Source organism: Strix uralensis, chromosome 4 (genome assembly GCF_047716275.1).
Source record: "Strix uralensis isolate ZFMK-TIS-50842 chromosome 4, bStrUra1, whole genome shotgun sequence".
In the NCBI taxonomy this organism is placed as follows: Eukaryota; Metazoa; Chordata; class Aves; order Strigiformes; family Strigidae; genus Strix; species Strix uralensis.
The window spans coordinates 53,378,288-53,398,189 of NC_133975.1; the positions used below are offsets into that span (position 1 = coordinate 53,378,288).

The 19,902-nt window shown below is 38.7% G+C and overlaps 1 protein-coding gene across 2 annotated transcripts in view; it reads left to right on the top strand.

Annotated features, from left to right (window-relative positions):
• GRID2 (glutamate ionotropic receptor delta type subunit 2) overlaps window positions 1-19,902 on the top strand; it is a 756,499-nt gene that overhangs the window by 673,468 nt on the left and 63,129 nt on the right. For both annotated transcript variants that reach the window (XM_074866754.1, XM_074866755.1), the window contains one exon: window positions 12,834-13,000. In XM_074866754.1, the coding sequence (XP_074722855.1) occupies window positions 12,834-13,000 (167 nt within the window). The remainder of the gene's footprint in view (window positions 1-12,833; window positions 13,001-19,902) is intronic.

Sequence of the window (19,902 nt, forward strand, 5' to 3'; positions counted from 1 at the left end):
GTTATATGAATATCTCTTGGAGTCCCAAATGTTGCAGTTCACAGCATGGTCTGGAGACAACACAAAATGATGTAGGTGCAGATCAAGTGGATGTAAACAGCAAAGGCAGGAAAAATTTCTCACAAAAGGAAAATGTGAGCATCAGTTAATGAATGTTTGCATAATGCTTTCAGTCCCTCAGATGATACTATTATGAAATTGAACATCTTTGCTTATGCTATAGTTGTGCTGAAAGCTAAATGAAGGAGACAGTTTTCTTTAAACAGTATCTTAATCTTGATTAGCTTGATCATTAAATCATTTTGGATTTAACAAAGTGAGCAGCAGATGGAGCACAACAAAGAAAGCAGAACAACAAAAAATGAAACGAGGTGAGATCATGGCAGAGAATCAAAGTAGACAAACCCAAAAGTAAATCAGAAGAGCTCATACCAAAATTCTGGCTAAAATAATGGCATATAACATATGTTTGGGAATGACAACAGTTGTGGAAAATACTCAGGGTATTATTTTGTCTTTCCATAGATGCCAATAACAATCTTAATTTAGAGAATTGTACTTCCGAATACGTCCTCTCATGCTGTGGTGTTGAGAGTCTCCCCACCTTATCAGACATGATAGCAGCTTTGCAAAGTTAAAAAGAAGTTTAGTGGAAAGGAGTGGAAACATCAGCCAAGCATGTAACTCAAGATCACATAAATTCTTTGCATCTGATGGATTTTACTACCTTCCTCTCCACTGCCAGACTAACATCCCACTTTTCAAAATCTTGAATCACCCAATTCAGCCTCTCATCAGCTGGCGTCTTCACCCGCTTCTCCACCTTCCTAGAACATCCCATCAAAGCTTTCCCCTGTCTTTCTACAACACCCTTTATCATATCTTCAGAGTGAATTGCTCCCTACATCCAACATGAGTAATCATTAGCTCAAATTGGGCATCCATTGAAAAAAATCAGTGGTAGACCTCAGCTCTGTTTGTGTTTGCATCCAATAATTTGGAAGCAGACTTGACTGTTCCAGACATCATGAACCAAGTAATGGGGAAGGAAAATCTCATAAGAGCAAGAATTACTTTACATAACATTTTATAACGTTGAGATCCATTTCTAGCTGAACAAAGACAAATTACATCCAAATAACAGAGAAACTTGCAGAAGGTTTGTTTTGAATTTTTTTCTAAAAGTAGTTCCAGGCCTGGTGGAGTTTCTTCTCCAAAAGAATGTAGTTTTCTTCTTCTACAAAAAAATGTAGTTTTACATGGTACACTTTTTGATAGATACTGTGTCAAATTGTATTGTATCTTTTCATGATTTATATTGCACACATTCTGTATGGCTTTCAGTATGTTTTAGTTATTACTACTCCATAAAATTTGTAAACTATGAGGTGTTTCTAACACCCCATGACAAGTTTTATGTACATTATGTCACTGCAGTTTTGATTTAATGTTTATCATATTGTACTGAATCTGTAGAATTTTTTTTTAATTTTTATTACGGTCTTGACATATTTTATGCCCTTAGAGGTCTGTGTTATATCTCTCAGTTCATTCATCTTGAACATTGCTAGACCTAGGTTCTTCTCTAAGTGTGTGCCCCATGTAGGTACAGAGTAAGTCCATTGAACTGAATATTACTTATTTCAGTAGCTGACAAATGTAGATGCCTGTACTGGGCCTTAGATTCCCATTGAATTTGCATTACTGGGCTCTAAATAATTTGAAATATGACAAAAAGAATAAACACAGCTAAAAAGAAGTCAAAAGAGACAAGAGAAAATATTATTGTGGTTTTATCTTCTTCAGCTACAATAAAATACGCTCTTCACAGATGTGTCATACATAAGATAAAGGCGGATATATTTTGCTGGCATTGTATTTCCTCTGCTTTCTTGTATACATCTTGTGAATTAAACTTTTTTTCAAATTTAACATGAATGATATAGTATCAAAGATACTACACCAGGCTTGAGGTAGATGTCCATCAGTGGGAATTATGCTTTCCATTTGTGTCTTGAAGGGATCATATTTTCAGAAGAATAATCCATGTGTGTACAGCTGCATTGCATATGATGTCTTAATGTAAGTGAACACAGAAAAGAGACATATCTACACACAGAGCACTGTGCAGCTGCATAGATGTTTGTGTGGGCTGTGCATATAGATGCAGGCACGTAGCTGCTTTTCCTGAAAACTTGCTCAGGCATATATCACCAATTTGTTAGAAGCTGTGTAGCATCCTTTGATATCTCCCTAAACAAGCAAATAAGAAAATTGTGTTCATTGTTTTCCATTTAAAAATCCATACTGAAGGAACGAGGAGCATGCCAATACAATAGACCTGGGCAAGTAAATTTTTATCTTTTTTGATTTGTCAGCCAGTTAAGGCCTTTTCTCCACCCTTGCCACTGTGCTGGCAGCTCACGTGTTCCCAGGTGCAGTGAAGTGCTGTGGCTTCTCTCTAATTCTTTCAAAGCCAGAGAAAAATTGCAGTTCTTCCCCACATTTAGTATATATGTCCAATGTACTATCCCTCTTATGGCATAGTTCTGTAAAACAGAAGTTATTTTTAAGTTAGGTTATGATTAAATGTAACAAACAATTAACCATCAGTTTAGATATTCGTTCCTTTAGTCAAGGTTCAGTTTGTTTTTCAGTAAAATAAATAAGGTGACACTGAATGAGATTACATTTCCGAACAAGGTAGTGGCATTTTTCAAGCCATCCCCACACAGACGCTAGGTGATACGTGACGCACATTGGGTGAAATGCTAGAATGTCAAGTTGATGATTTTATGATGCTGTTGCTTGCATTTTTAATTTTCCTTTCCTGTTGTTTGGTGCAAACTAATGAAATTAATTAATTCACTGGAGTAAGATATTTACTGGTGTACATGAGTAGCTGGGCACTTAGCTGTTCGTGCTGCATGCACAAATACCTGTCTATTGTGTAACTAAGGAAATCTCAACTGATGTTCCTAGTTCTAGGTGAAATGCTACTTCATTTTAAGAAGGCAAATCAGCTGATTGCATTGTATCATCGTGATTTAAATTTAAAAATCCCTGTACCATCATTTTTTTCCATTCCATAAATATTTTAATTTCACTTTTCTCATTACTCATCTCAAAGATGACTTGGCATTTTTATTAATGTGGTGGGACTAGAACAAGTACTTAAATTTAACTGAATTGTATTATATTTTTCAGAAGAACACCAGTGACACAGGGTATACACATCAAACTCAAGAGAATAAATAAGGCTGGCTGACTAATTGCATTGTATATTTACCAAAGAACTATTCTTCTTGTTTATGATACAATGAGATTCACATCATATTTTGTCCAAGTTTGAATCTGAGAGGCTTGGGCAAAATGTAAGTAGACGTAAATTTCCATGATTTAGCAGACTTATGGGAAATCTAGAGTGAAACAGGAAATACAATTGCTTATTGTATTAATGATTCTATTTATATATGTTTAGATATTTTAAAGATGCCTACAAACATAGATCAAGTAAACCAGAGTGACTTGTCATTAGGAATTTATCCACTGGAATATTACAGTAATTGAAACTGAAACTGTGTAAGGAAGGAGGCATTTTTATAAAACATTATCCTTAAAAGCTCTAAAATTGTCAACATATCATAGGATATTTCCATATTGAACTATTGGCTTTTGTAGGTTTATTTTGAAATGCTAATCCATTGCTGGGAAAATGATTCAGGTTGAAGTCAACTGTTTTCAATAAAATATTCTGCAGTTTGGATTTTTTTATTGGTTTTGGTCCCAAAATTTGTGATACTTTTCCTTAATTCAAAATCCTGAAACTCCTTGTGCAGAAAGATAACTAGTTTCTGTCCAGCTCCATTTATCACTTTCATCAAACAAAAGCTCTGTGTTTAATCTCTCTGTATCAAGTGTACTGCCCAGGAATTTCTGTTGATTGCTGTTTCAGGGCAAAGAAGGGATTAGAAATCTTTCATGAAAAATATCAGTCCTGAATGAATCCTCTAGCATGATAAGGAATCAAGTGATTGTTTTACATCAGTATTATTTTTTTAGTTGATGTTTGGCTGCTGTTTCCTAGTTCTGTCAACTGTACGCTCATTTCCAGCATCTGAGCTATTGTGTGGGCAGGTCAGGATTAATTAGAAACCAATATAAACCAATATAATGGGAGTCAGTGACTTGCACTTCTTTCATTATTTACAGAGGTGTGCAAAATTAATGTTATAGCCTTGGATAAGTGGAAATGCCTGCACAGGTTGTAGCCAAAGGTTGTTGAACTAAATTGTGTACACTTTAAGGCAAATGTTGTAAGTATTTCACTCTGTAAGGCTGCAAAAGCCCAACTATCACTTGAAATTAGAGTTGAAATAAACATACAAAATCCCTAATTGGATATGAAAAGTGCTCAGATGCATAAATTACAGTGGTTTGGATGCTGTCTGAACTTGAAACTCCTTCTGGACACTATTCACATTTTTATTTACCTTTGTACATAAAGAACCTGTGTGTCTGCTCCTTTATGTGGACTTGGTCTGCCTGACAGAGGCTTAGTTGTGTGTTTTAAATGACTGTAACTGTATTCTTTGTATTAACTGTTTTATATGAGGGATTTGACTTCCTAGTTGGTGACTGCAAAATGCTGAGTGTTTTGGATTGCAAGAGATGAGCTGTCTGTATGTTTCACCCTGGTACCTTGCTCCCCCTAGCAGCTTACTGGGGGGAGTGGGGGGCAGCAGCAGAGAGGACCTAGTTTTTAAGACTACAGGGACAATACATGACAACTTGTTAGGTTGTGTCGTCTTCTCGGTTGTCTGCATGGTGATAGCAAGCAGGTAATCTGAACTGAGTAAAAAATGCTGCTGCACTGGTCTTCCTCCTCTCACGTCTTCTAATGTTTTCCATAGGTCCTAAACTGCAAAAGAAAGAGAAAACCTTCTTAACTTAGATCTGTAATGTTTTCCTTTCCTGTGGGTTCAAAGTACCTTCTTGCGAGAATTTAAATGCATTCAGTAGCGAGGTCTCCAAACACCTGACAAGTCAGTGACAAGGGGCAGTGCAGTGGCATTAGGAACCCACACATCAGAGGAATAACGGTTCTTAACAATGCACTGACCCGAGGATACAGCAACATCTATCTGTGCAGCATCCACCATCTGGGCTACATGGTCAAAAGGGACTGACCCACCTGCAGAAGACCTGATAGGGCTTAAAATGATTGCTTTAACTGGAAATACCATAGGGCAGAAATTTCTCTGTGGAGGTTTTCCAGAGTGCTTTGCACCAGTCTGTGCAGCAGCCTGAATTTACGTCCTGAATGAAATAGTTAGAGACACCCTTGGTAGCCCTTATTGAACTCTCAGGGAAAGGGGATGCCAGGTATCACTAAACGGTAGAAACCTTAAGGGGTTGGGACAAATCTCAGTCTACTTCTTTCCGCAGCCACGTGAACTGCTGCGCTTAAGGGGAAGATTCACTGCTAGAGAAGAAGATTGATGGTTTCATGCAGGTTTTCCAGAGGAAGAAGTAGCTTTCAAAACCACCAAAGTCTATATGAAAGCCAAACTGATGTGGAAGCACTGAGCTTTATGATCCAAATGTGTTCCTTCATGCCCCAGTCCAAGCTTGTGAGGTGCAGTGCAGGTTGCCAGCAGTTAGTGCTTCTCGTCTCCATGCTAAATTGTTGTGCAATGTAATTTCAGAGGGGGGGGAAAGAGTGACTGGGAAGCATTTCTTTTGGAGCTTCAAGATACTGTGTCTAGATTTGCAGCGCCAAGCTGGCTTCATCCAAACCTGGGCAGGAGATGCTTATCAAAGAGAGAAGGATAAAATGGTTCAAGAGAAGATAGTTAAATTCTTTTGCATGAGTAGTGGGACATCCTGAATCCTATTACCACTATGAAAGTGGTCAGAGCTCTTGTACAAGGAATATAAAAAAATGAAAGTTATGTCAATTTCTTTAAAATAAGTTTCTAAAATTAAACTGTATTGTTTCAAATGAGCTTTTTATTATTTTTCAGTAACATTGGTTACTGAATTTTCTTGTGGTTAAAGTTCTTTTTCTGATGATGAATGGTTTTGATGAGTATTTTTTTGACTTTAGACAATTTTTCTATCCTTGCAGTTGGTATTCAATAAGTATTTCTTTGAATAAGGAACACTGCCCAAGAACTGCAGTTAGATTGACTCTGCTTCTATTCTAAAGAATGGGGATGAGAATCCTTTAGTTAGTGTCATGCTGGATTGATTTAATTTGAAGAGGGATGCTACTTCTCTAAATTCACCTGCATTGATCTTCTTCATGATACTTTAATCCACAGAATTTTACTTTTTCACTCAAATTAGGAGGATTGATCTGTGTACATTTCCTCATTTAAATGCTCAATTATTTGGGATTAGCTGCCACAAAAATACAAACACATCAGAAGGAGGGAGTCACTTTAGTGGTTTAAATTTGCCTCATTATTGAGACTGCCACTTGGCTACCACAGATCTAAGTTTTTGGGGAACCTGAAATGATTTCATATCATTTCTGTGTATGACCTTCACTGGTGATACCCTTAAAATGGTCTCCATTACTATCTACAGAACTTAGTTGTCATAAAATAAATAAGAAGCTTTCATAAAAAAATTGGTTTCTTACCTTTCAAAGGTCTGTTTTGATGAGGGTTTTTTTTTTTTTTTTCCCATTGTTCTTTTCTCCCGTTTCTCTTCCATCTGAAATTGATGTTAGCTGTAACGAACTTGTGGTTCAGCTGCATGTCAGTGATCAGTGTGATCTGCTGGCACTTTAGTGCTTGGCTGTGATTATCTGGAGAAGCAGCTGGCTACATTCCCCCACCACCCTCAGAAATTCTACCTTTGATTGGCCCCCGCTCTGTTTTGCTCTGCTTGTTATTTTCTTTCTTGTAACTTGCAAGATGTGTTTAATTACAACGGCAAAATGTGAATGCACTGGGCACTGAAAATTTCTAACACAAAGGTGCCCTCTCATTACAGAGCTCTCATACCTGAGTAATTCTTCTAATTCTAGATGAATTGTTCAAGGTCTGCCCAGTGTAACAAGCAAAAGTGTGATCTTGAGGCTTTTCTCAAGAAGTTGGTGGTGGGTTGCATATGAGGAATTAATGCTTTTCCTGATTAAGTTTTATCTGGAGCAAATAGACATGCCATTGAAGCTGATATGACAACGTAATGAAAGATAAACCTCATACTGAAGAGGAGATGAGGCTGGGATTTCTAACCTCTTCTTTCTTCCCCCTAAGCTCCCTGGTGTTTCATTTCCTGCTGCTGTTTGCTCCTGGGCACTAGCTTGATAACACTTTTAGAAATGATTCTGCACTTTTCTGTTTGAGTAAGTACAAAGAATAAGTTTCAATGTTTGTCAAATAGTGCCCCTTGAATTTAAATACCTTTCTATAGATCTTGCAAAATGACATCCTAAAGGGTTATTATTATTATTTAATTAGCTGCTTGCCTTGATGACTGAACAGAGATTTATGTATATAGGAATTTTCATTTTGTGCTCTAATACCACCATGGGAATCCAACTCCCGTCATGTACCACAGAGACCTGTTGGTCAGATTCGTATTCTGCCTCTCCAATTGCACGACTGCATTTCACTTTTAAGTTGTGCAGATCAGCCCCACGTGCTGGCCTGCAAGGGAGTGTGGGGCAAGAAGCTCCAAAATTGTACTTCAGAACTACAGAAAGTTTAGTTTTGAGAGAACTGTTAATGGGTTTTATTCAACAAAGCTGAAATGTGATATTTTATTTCACTGGGATCCAAATAGAAGTTAGCCAAAATTGTGCCCTTTGTGAACAAAACCAAGACTTGAAACCTTTATCCCTGGAGGAAAACAAATTAGCAACTGAGAATTTCTCTGAAGGCAGAAGATCTGACTTCTGCTTCTAGTCCAATAAACAGCAACTTCATTAGCCTCTTGCAAGAGGATTACGGAGATCAATGTGTCTCCATTCCCTTCAGCTGAAAAAAACCTCAGTTTTGAATGCCATCAAGCTGTTTGGCAACATCTGACAACACAAAAATCTTGATTTAAGCTTCCATCACAAATTTTACCTTTGCCTTTTACCATTTTGGAGCACAATACCCACATTACGTATAATAACTCTTACTCATATATTTGCAAGTGTTTGTTCAATTTTGTTCCTTCTTCTTCATTCCTCATGTAATAGTAGTCTTGGCGAGGCTGTTTTGTAGAATGGAGTACAGCCATCTGCAGACTGCAGCTACTGCATGCTTGCTGAATATGCAAATATTATGTCAAAAATTTAATTTCTGTATTTATATATGCCAAAGGTTTGGGCCTACACTGATAGCCATAGGGCTAGCAGCATCAGGTGGGGTTTTTCCCCTGTGTAGTCAGTGCAGTGGAATGGTCCATATTGGAGAATGTGACCCTCAGAGGGTGTGGAGCAGGTGAATAATCGGTGTCCTTGATTGGTTTTAGGTCAGAGCTGGAGTCACTGCTGTGGAAGAGTCTGTTTCTTTTCATGTGTTCTTGGCTGAAATACAACTGACAACTTCATAGGCAGGGAAAGGCGTACAGTGGTCAGAGAGAAAGGATGGTGCCTGTCTCGTAATGGAAATGAGTAGAAAAAAACATCACCACTGTGCCACCAGAGGGTAGGCACAGGGTGTTCAGAAAATGTGCTTCATCAGCATTATCTAACAATTCTCAGATGTTCTTCCAGGAAATTAATATCATTTTAATCAGTTGAAACTTAAGATTTCCCTGGCCTTAAAAGTTCTGTTGTTTTTATAACAGGTAACACATTTCATGTATGATGAAATATTTAAAAGAGGTCTGCAGGGAAAATAACTGCCAGTTCTGTTTAACCTGCAGCCTATTGTGTACATTTTTTCTTTCATGAGGATTCTTTGCATTTCTTTTAAAGAGGAATTTAAAATGCAAAAAAGATATTGTCCAAGGAGTCAAGTATGAAAAATTGCAGTAGTTGGTTGTTGTTTACTTACAATTATTTTTTTCTGAAATTTAGCATTTTCTAGACCTAGAAATCTGTTTTTAGAATGCTGGGGTTGTAAACAAATACATTATTCAGCCTATTCTGCATGAATGGGTTAGCTGTAAGAAGAAATACTATCCACATCTGTGTTGGCATAAAATATATGCATATGCAACAGTGTAATGGCTTTAAATGCTTTCCTTGTATAACTCAACTGGGGTTTGGTGGTGTCATCAAAGATAAATTTTAACCAATATCCACAGGCAGGGCTTCAGCAAATAAAAATCTTGTAAATGTGCAGTGATAGAAAATAGAAATATAACAGCCCTATAGAAATAGTTTTACCATCTATGTGCTGATGGCCCCTATTCTGTGTAACAACTCTTTTTACAGTGACTCCTTTGGAATTGCTCACAAAACCATGAAGTCAAGTCAAGCATTTCTGTCTGGTACTGTACCTACCAGTTTCACTTATTGACCAGTGTAGCTCATGAGTTCAAAATATCCTGATGAACATCTAACAAGTTCAATTTTGCCTGTAATTCTTTTCATTTTTTTCTTTTTCCTATGGCAGTAGTCATCAGATACTCCAAAAATCATTTTTAGCCTTTGCCATACTGACAGGCAGGATGCCATGGGGAAGGAGACTGAAGTGTCAGTTCACCATGCCCTGGCAGACTGGAAAGCTGGGGTTGCTGCTGAATGATAATATGCTGCCCTCCTACAAATGCTTCCTTGGCGGTCCTGGGCTGTGTGATCATGTGTGAACAGCATTCAGATTTGCCACCATCCTGAGATGTTATTATCTCAACACAAAATGACAATATAATGATGGGGAAATGTAGAATCAAGGATGCAGATCTTCTGTGAGTAGTGAGTTATATATATTACAAAGAGCCATTTCTTTTCGTAAGGAGATTTTGCTTTCATTTAACCCCCATAATTGACTGACTGTAAGTTCCTTAACTTTTTCTCATAATGCAGAGCTGGAATTTTTGCTGTTCATTTTGAGGCCCGAAGTGGAAATCTGCAGCGTAGCTATTGGAAAGCTACAGAATATGTGCTTCTCATAGTAAAAGGGAGAGAGAGAAGGATATAGGTTTTTAATTGACATTTTGTTCTGAAATTCCCTTCTCCTTTCACACAGAGCATCATACCCCCTTTTCATAGTATAGCTACCCCTCCTTTGTAGGTGCAAATCTGTAAAATATCAGCAGTGCTCCAGATATGCTATACTCTAGCAAAATTTTATTCTTAGATCTTTAGCCTAAACCCAGTCTTAAGCTGTATGAAAGATCCATGGGCAGATGGCTTAGACTATGAATCTCAGAAGAAGGGTTTGCTAAAAAGGGAATCATATCCTGAGCTGCCAGATAACTGATTCTCTCTTAGCAAGACAGGTGTTTTTCTCATATATAAAAATTAAGAATTGGAGACAGTTCAAAAGTAGTGTCACTGCTAAGGGAGGACTGAACTGATAGATTTGCAAGGAAAGATTAAAGAAAGCTGAGTAACAGAAAGGTTCATCAATAATTGAAAGATGTCAGCCCCAGAGTGAGCGTATTTAGAACTGCAAAAGGAAAAATAGCTAGGTATGACATAAGAAAGTTACTTTTTAAAAACAAGTAGTAAAAATTAATACATTGAATAGCAATGGAAACTGTTAGACTGAGGAGTAGTTCCATAAAGAGAGTGATTGCAAGCATGATATTTGCAACTTAGGTTTGCTCCAAGGATTTGAATTCCCTAGATTTGTAAATGGATAGGGCAAAAATGCTGAAAAGGATGTATTTTATTGCATGGAATAATCATGTGCTGAAGGTAGTTGGCTGGGATGATCCCTTCTGGGTCTTCAATCTCTTTCCTGCCCCATGCGCTTTAATTGAGGCTCACTGTGATCTTAATCTATGAAAAGAAATATCTTTGTGGGAACCTTGAACTGTGATATTATCAGGTCTGCTTTAAGGATCTTACATATACCACTTCATCACAGATATTATTGACAGTAAGTGCTTTTACCACTTTTATACATTCTCACTGTGAGTTGTTTTACAGCAAGGCAGCCAAATCAAGAGAATTTTTCCTGGCCAGCTGAGCAGCTGATAAGTCTCTTTACAAGCACTTAGGTGAATTCGAGGCAGTAGGACGTTAAAAGGGTGGGTTAGGACAAAAGCAAGTGTCAAAACATAACTCTCTGCTCTTGCCATCACCTCAAAGGTTATCTCCCTGCATGTAAAATTACTCTTCTTTTGAAATGCACTTTTCCTTAATTCCTTTGTTTGGAAAGTCCATCTGATCCTTCTCAGGATTCATTTCCTCTCCTCTGATTTTCTGCTTTTGTCTCCTATTTCCCTCCCTTGCTGTCTGCACATCATGATACTTTTTCACGCTGAGTCATTATCCTTTTATTTGCTCCTAGGAAGGGCTTTTTTCTCAGTTATGCTATCTATTTCTTAGCCAAGTGGTGCCTGTAGGAAGATCAGAATAACCCAAGCTAGGAAGGGGTCTGTGAGTTGCAGTGCCTATAAAACAAGCATGCAAGTTGTATTGTTTGTTAACAACGAGTTCACTTCTATCTCTTATTCCCTGGCCATTTAGATAGACCTAAACCTCCACTGGGAGGCAAAAAAACCCATTCTTGACCATTTTCAGAGCCTGTTAAAACTGACCCAGTCCTGCACTTGTGTGTGTGTGTATTTTGAAAAGAATTTTCTTTATCCTGCCAATCATGCAGAGTCCACAGATAATGTGGCTCCCTTTCTCTCCAAAATCTGCACAAATCCTCCCTCTACCATGCTTACGAACGATAATACAAAATATTCCTTTTCCAGGCCTGCAGTGTCTAATTCGTATTGATTATGCATGAAAAAGAAGATGTCTCAAATGTAATTGTTCCTTGTGCACTACATCTTGTGAGCAAGCAGCCAGTGTGGCTTGCTTCAGTAACTTTTATGTGTAAACAGTCTTTAAAAGCATAGTCTACATCATCAAAGCCTAATCTAAATGATATACTGATATTGCTTATTTTGATAATCTTACTTCTGAATAAATGCTGAATAAATGCTGAAATTTTGTATAAATCCCATATATTTAAATGAAAAGAAAAATCTGGATTTGTTTCAAATAGGAATGGATAGTAAAGTGTTACTTTAAAAGCTTTTCAATATAGTGAGTTGGTTTGGATTTACCTTAGTCAAACAGTTAAAAACGCTTACATGATCTTGCTGTATGACAGTCTTTGAAGATATGTGAAAACACTTCATGCTAAGAAAAAAAATCCCAAAAAATCTGATTGGTGTGATCTTGCCTGCAGTCATGCACAGAGCTCAAAAATCAAATTGTGTGTTCATGACATCTGTGGCAACCTGAAGCATGACTGAAATCTGGACCATCTTGAGCAGTGGTCTTCCATCTGGATAGCCATGCCTACCCTCCCACACCTCTCCCAGTGTGAATACCCACCTTTCCTCTAAATGGATGTTTTTACAGCTCAAAGAAAAAATTTAGTGGGGATTTAGGGTGGAATTTAGGTTTGATGGAGGGAGCCTGATGTTTACTTTGTTCCCTGAAGAGGGACAGTACAGGTTTCCAGCATGGCACTGTTTCACTGATGGCACGTTGTTCTCAGATCACGTTTCTACCATTTCTGCTGAGGTGCTCAGCCAGAGCACCACATGGCACCAGTCACAGTGAACTTTTTGTGCTGACAGCTGTTGGGCACCCAAATTTCACTTTATTTAAAGAACAGGCTGCGCTGAAATTGCCACATTTTTAACTGCACTGACCTCTTTTTGGACTTGACCATCCATAGTCTGAGCTCTTCCTCTGTTTACCACAGGTGAAATATGGAAACTATGCCTTTGTGTGGGACGCAGCGGTACTGGAGTACGTGGCCATCAACGATGCAGACTGTTCTTTTTACACAGTTGGGAACACCGTTGCAGACAGAGGATATGGAATTGCGCTGCAGCATGGCAGTCCCTACCGAGACGTTTTCTCACAGAGGTAAGCATTTGGAGAAAGAGGAGCATGTCTTAAGGGAAGGTCTCTCTCAGCTCTGGGCCCTTCTTTTAGTTTTCGGTGAAGGGAAAACATCTTGTGCTTGCAATCCATTTCTTATATAGGCATTCATTTCCTCAGAGACATAAGATTATTCACTTTTCTAGAAACTGCATTAAAAATACTTCGTGATGCTCTTTTTTGAATTGTTCTTGTTTGTTTTGAAAAACATTAATGAGATGGGCTGAACTTCATTAGCAGGAAAATGAGGAAAGAGTTGATTCATCTGTTACGGAGGGACAGCATAACTCAACCCTTCCTGTTACAGAAGCCTTTTGTTAAAGAGAAAAGAGTAAACTTGGATGCTGATGGGAAAAGTGGAGGGGATGAACAAGAACATTTGATGTTTCAGTGAAAAGACTGCTATTAGTACCCAAAAGCTTAGATAGTTATCCCAATACTAATTGATCTCTTGGCTACAAAAGTGAGATCTCTAGAGGCACTGTGTTTTTACTAGGATCAGAAATACTAAATTAATTGTATGTATTGTGGCTTTGCAGTATTTGTGCTTCACTCTAGTGTTGATTCCTAAATCAGGATATGTGTGAAACAAAAAACAACCAAACATTTAAAAAGTGGAATATCTGTGGTCTGGCTTTTAGGAGAAGATGTGGGCTAGTCTCATGATCCTTTTTCATTCTGAACCTATCCTCTTAACCCAGTTTCTGATGGTTTGTGTTAGATGCATGTAACAAAATTTTACATTTGCTCTGATGGAATTTCTTTTGTGTGGTTGCCATAACGAACGTGAACCATTATGCCATACGAATATGCTTCATTTAGGCTATTGCCTTGGCCTTCAGTACATAGAATGACGTAGGGCGAAAAAGTGTAAGTAACAATATGCAGATTCAGAGGAATCACTGTCTGCTCACACACACTGCATGAACAGAGAACAGAGAGGGCTTCAATTCTTTGAATCTGTTCTATGTTGGGAGTGACTTGGCTGAATTTTGTGCTGACACAGCAGTAATAGAACACAAAAGTTCACAGGATCAAAAAAAAATTAATTTCAGTGAAAAGGATTATGCTTTATATATCACAGTTAGCATTATAGGCAATTATTTACTGAATACTTTAATATTCCAGCCATGACCAGACTGGCTCTGCTAAAAATCTCTGGCTCTGTAATGTCCAGGGTCTCCATGCAAAACAAAGGAGAAAAATTTCTTCCCGTAATCTTTATAAGACATGCTTCCAGCTGTTAGATATTTCAGGTGCTAGTCAGGGTATTAAGTCATCCTCTGCAGAGCATTACCCATGTAAGCTTGAGTACAAAAATTTGAAGATGTAGGGGAGTTTCATAGCCTGTGTCTATATTACTAAATACAGTGAACCTGCCAAGTGGCATGGCATGGCTCATGCCCACATAGATGAGCATTCTTCATCCCCATCGCCACCGCTCTCCAAGGTGGATGTATCCGAACTGCCCCTTGGGGACTGCTTCTGACATCATTTATATACTTGTTATAGTTCTTGGTACACTGGGGAAATGGTCACAGCTGCTTCTGGTAAGCAATTATCTTCATCCAGTATTCAGTACCTGGAGAGGCTAGGTTACATCTTCTTGTGATACACTGCCTGTAGCTACTTCTGGATCACTGGTCTGTGCAGACCTGACATTTCCAAGTACAATTTTATTTCATAACAAAATTTTAGCATTTCAGTGTATTATTATATCTTGAAGCTGTAGGAAAGCAGAAAGCAGCATAAAAATTTGCACATATATAGCTCTTTTTATCTAAGGATCTTCGAAGCAATATTTAAATATTAGCATCTCTCAGTTGAAAGTAAATGCCATTTCCATTTAAATGCTTAGGGAATCCATAGCATAAGGAGACTTAAATGAATTCCCAAGGTCAGATGTTTTTCCCTGGTGGAATCAGGGATCATAGGCACTCAGATTTCCTCATTTTCCATTTCCTGCTACAGATATCAGAGTTCAGGTGAATGAAGAAAGGGATTATTTGTGAGATATTGGGCCACAGGAGGATCTGGATGGATACGCAAAACTTAACACTGATGAGAAAGTAACTTACTACATTATCAAGAGTAATGGTTGAACAGAGAAATTGGAATTTGCTTGGAGCGATGCTGCCTATTGGAGAATTAAGAAATTCTGATATATATATATTCTGAAAATGTGTGTGCTGCCCCTTAAATTTTTATTTCTGTATTATGAAAGCATTTTATACTGCACTTCTAATTATGTCCATAAATACAAATCTACAGTTTGAAGCTGTGAAACACCATATAAGAAACAAACACATGAAAGAGAAAACATGCTTACAAGGTTTTGTTCTAAAAACCCTTCAGTACTGTTCCTTATGATTACTTCCATGTAGTTTTCACAAATCATCCTTACTTTTCTTCATAATGAAAAGGCTGAACAACCTTCAGCTGCTGCAGCCTGCATGCTAAATACAGAGGGAAATAGATTTCTACTGTATAAGATTAGCAAATGTTCACATGAATATTTCACATTCTTTAATGCAGTGGGGAACTAGTTTGAAATATATTGGCATTTCTTGATCTTTCCTGAAATAAATATATTTATGTGAAAATACAGGGCTTCGCTTTTATGAAATTTCATATAAACTCATAAGCTGCACAGTATTAAATCCCTAGGGTGCAGCTGTAAAAGGTCTGGCAAGCTTACAGGAGATTTTGGTCTCAGTGCAGGAAGCACGGGCATGAGTTTAAGGCTTTTCATTACCTTTTCTGAACATTCAGACGATTCCCAGAGAAACAGAAAAATAGATAGGTATAAACACCCACCCCTTCTCTCCAATGCTATGGGGCATGAGTTGCAGTCGAGATAACACTGGGGTAAAGTTTAGGCATTCGGGATTTCCAAAAACACTCTATTTCTCAGATATCTGCTATGTTGTTCTCCAGGGGATTAACACATGCAAAATACTGTGGCCTTTGGGGACTGCAATGATATTCACCTGCTCTGTGAAGTATTCCAGTCTCTACAGGAGTATATCCATCATTTAGGCTACTTAAGGCATTGAATACGCGATCAGTTTGAAATGCTGAGATGCCATCAAAACACATCCAGGGCCTTGCAAAAATTAAATTCCCTGAAGTCGTTTCCTCCCGTAACTGATCACGATGGCGTGCCCCTTTATACCACTGTCAGTTTGTGAGATGCTAAAAAGAAGGCTGGAACAACCATGAACATGGTGAGAACCAAAGCCGTGGTGATGGTTCTAGTGGCCATGTACCGACATTTGGGATGTGGGACCGCAGCTGATGACCATCTGGTTATGGGGTACCCACCGCACTGAAGGAGCACACAAGCTGCAGTGCCCTGAGCATGGCGTGGAGCCGCTGCTGACAGCCACCCTGCTCCCAGCCTCAAACTGCTGCTACCAGCTAGTGCCCGTGTATTTGCATGGGATTGCGGTCCTGCCAGTACGGAATGAGCCTTCAGTTACCAAGGAACCAGAAAGTGAAAATGCTTATATTAGGCTACAGCTAAGTTAACACAAAAGGTTCAGCATATACTTGATCTTAAATTGATGCAATTAAACAAGTATCATACAGGAATGCGCTGCCATTGAGGTACACTTGCTTGCATTTGTTCACGTTCTGTTTATAATTTTACAATTGTAAGGTATGCCTATATCCTTCAGCGAGAAGAGTGAGTGCTCCCACATATTTGAACTGATGCAATTTAAAATCGAAATTATTCTTGCAAACACAAGTTTGGGTATAGTGAAATATTAGTGGAGAGTGTAGCAAAATGCACATCACTTAGAAACTCCATGCACAGTTGTCAGGTTTTAAAAAATTAATTCTAGCCACACCACAGAAGATGAAGCCCTATTCAGGATTATTCTTTCCATACTCAAGGAAATCTAACATTCTGGGGGTGAACAAAATGTATTTGATGAGAAAATTTATACCGTTCAAAGTGCAATATCAATACGCCTTCAAAAAAGCATTTTGTGCAGGTACGATTTAGTGAAGGAGAAGGGTAGCCAATCAAAAGCACTGTAAAGAAACTGGTCTTTGAGACCTCTCTTTTTCACATGCAGAAAATCTCTTCTAGGCCAAAACAAAGACACGAGCAACAACAAGTAGTCTGACTGCAGAATGAGATTGGCTTTTTGCTGTATTGGGATGGCAAAGTGGCCATCTGGGGTCCCACACAGTGCCTGTGACAACTCTCTGCCTTATGGTCTCTGAAAACGTGCTTCAAGTCCATCCTGAAAACAGGTGTGTGACTGTAGCACAAATAATATAGAAAATAATCTGGGTATCATTTGAATGATGGACCTGTTGTAGCATCCTGATGACTTCATTCACATGTTGCAGGTCTTAACAAACATGTCTGGTCATGCCATTAGGCAGCCAGTTGATGTGCTCAGGTAGATTGCTGTCCCCTTTTCTTTGCCACTAAGACTTAACCTTCTGAGCACCAGCAGCCTGCAGGCAGCATGTCAGTTTTCTCTCTATATATATTTTTCTTTCAAAGTAATGACAGAGGCTTTAATAATAGGAACTGCCAAATTTCCTAGGAGAGTTTGAAGAGGATGTGTCATTTGGTTCATGAGGAACTGTGTGCTGACACTAAATTTGACACCTATTAAGAAGTCTTTTCAGCCCTAAACTTTAAAACTTCCATTGCACCCCTGGGAGGTATAAATATAATTGCAAACTCTTTTCAGAGTATTTCATAGGATGTCTGTGCTCCCTACAGTGCAGCAGCAATGGCTCAGACACTGTGCTGGTGTCTGGCTTTTGGTGGGGGTCAAAGAGGGGGTGGCAGCAAAGTGTTCGGATCCCTCTCACGTCCCTTCTTCCTCTGCTGGCTGACTCTTCTTCTGCACTGCAGTCCTGGCCACACAGCACAGCAGAGGCAGAGGAAGAGGAAACACTGGTTTTGTACTCATCAGGAGCCAGCAGCCAGTTTTTCACTTAAGTAACTAGAAGCTGTCAACACCCAGTACCCCTGAAAAATCAAGCTGTAGTTGTTTTGCATTCCTCATATCCCAAGAGCGTCCATGTGAGTTCTGCCCCTTAGACTTCACTTTTAACTAAAAGGAAACAATGACAATAGGGGGGGAAAAAGCAATATTGCCCTCAGAGCCCACGGTGTGGGACTCTTGCTTGTTGTTCATCAGCTGTGTTTCCCCGAATGGCACTCACCCTGGCTGAGCACAAGCTTATGGACGCTTCATGTTGTCTGTGTGCCAAAAGAAGAAGCAGCAGCTGCATACCTCCTGGTGGTCATCTGTGAGAGGTGGGGTAAGCAATGGCATAATGTATGGAAGGTACAACTACCATATAGCTTCTGCAGAAACCTCAGGTTGGATTTGGCATAAATCACAAAAGGTTGCAAAGAATTTGTGTTGCTGCTAGAGAAACCAACCACTTCTTTCTGTCCTGGGCGGGGAAAGAAATGGAGACTTATAATGATTTCCTCATAGCAAGCCAAAAGACACCTCACTAGCAGCAAGTGTTGCACTTTCGGATGTCCAAAACTTTGGAGGCAGAGAGCCATCGTGTACTGTTTCAGACTCCCCCTTAGCAAATCATTAGTGATATGCTTTAAATAAGTGGCATGGATTTTCTCTTGTCTTTTTTTATCTCATCAGCAAAAACCTGAGTTTTAGAAAGTTCCTGCCCTGAGTCATAAATATGTGTTCTTCCTGTCTCCTCACTATTAATTCTCTCTCCTTAGATTTTCATTCTGTGTCTTGGAGGTCACTGATGTACAAACACTCCAGCTTGAGGAAAATTACTTCCTTCCTAACTACTTTGATTTCTTTTTCTGAGTCCTTGGGACTATGTATGCCTTTCTTCAAGGAGATACTCCCCTCTTCTTTTTTATTTTTTCATGAAAACCCAAGAGAGTGTCCCTTACTCTCTGATTTATCCTTTACCAGCTACGGGGAAAATAAGAGTTTTGGATTGCACCCTAACCCTGCAGAGGACTGACAATAATGATCTAATTGGATTTTTCATTATTAAATACAGTGATCATCTCCAGAGCAGTGGATGCCTTAGTAAGAGCTCAGCTTTGCTTTGCCTCAGTTATTTGTTTAGAATTGAAATACTATTCTGAGCTGTACGTATAATATTCTGAAAAATATAGCAGAGAAACTAGTAAAATCACCACCCAAAGAACTTTTTTCTTATTGTTGCATAAAATTAGAAAACTCTGTGAATTGGGAGAATTATTGGACTTGAAGCAAACTCCTTAATTTAAATAGAAAACTTTAATTCTTAGAGCCTGCCCTTAGATCATGTCACAAGTTCATATAACTGAAATTACATTAGTGAGAGGAAAAAAAATCAAAATTAATTCCAGATCTCTGAGCAATCTGACATGAGAATCCAGTTTTAATTGATTCAGATAGAGTCACTGTTAATAAAAGCCTTAACTTCAGAGTAGCACATAATAGCAAGATAGTTTCTCAGCTATATCTCAGGATACTAAATAAAAAACCCTGTAGTAACACACCAATGTAATATTTCTTGACCATCCAAACTAACACAGTCTATCCTTATTTTTTGCTATGTTAGACTCATAGGGGTGAAACTGGGAATTGCACCAGACCCTAGGTCTCGAAACACATCCACTTTCCTTTTTCCTGACCCAAGTCCTCCAAGATAAACTGCAATTGGCCTTCATGCCAGGAAACTCACCTCGTAGAAGTGTGGCTCGGCCAGCCAGCTGCCTGCCCTGGCAGAGACACAGGGTGGTCGCATTCTGCACAGCTCGCTCCTGGGCCACCAAATCCAGGCTGAAGACCTGTAACCTCAAATGGATTATAAGAAAATATGTAGCTTCATTCTGATTTTTAAAAATGGCATCCATTACTTCATATAAA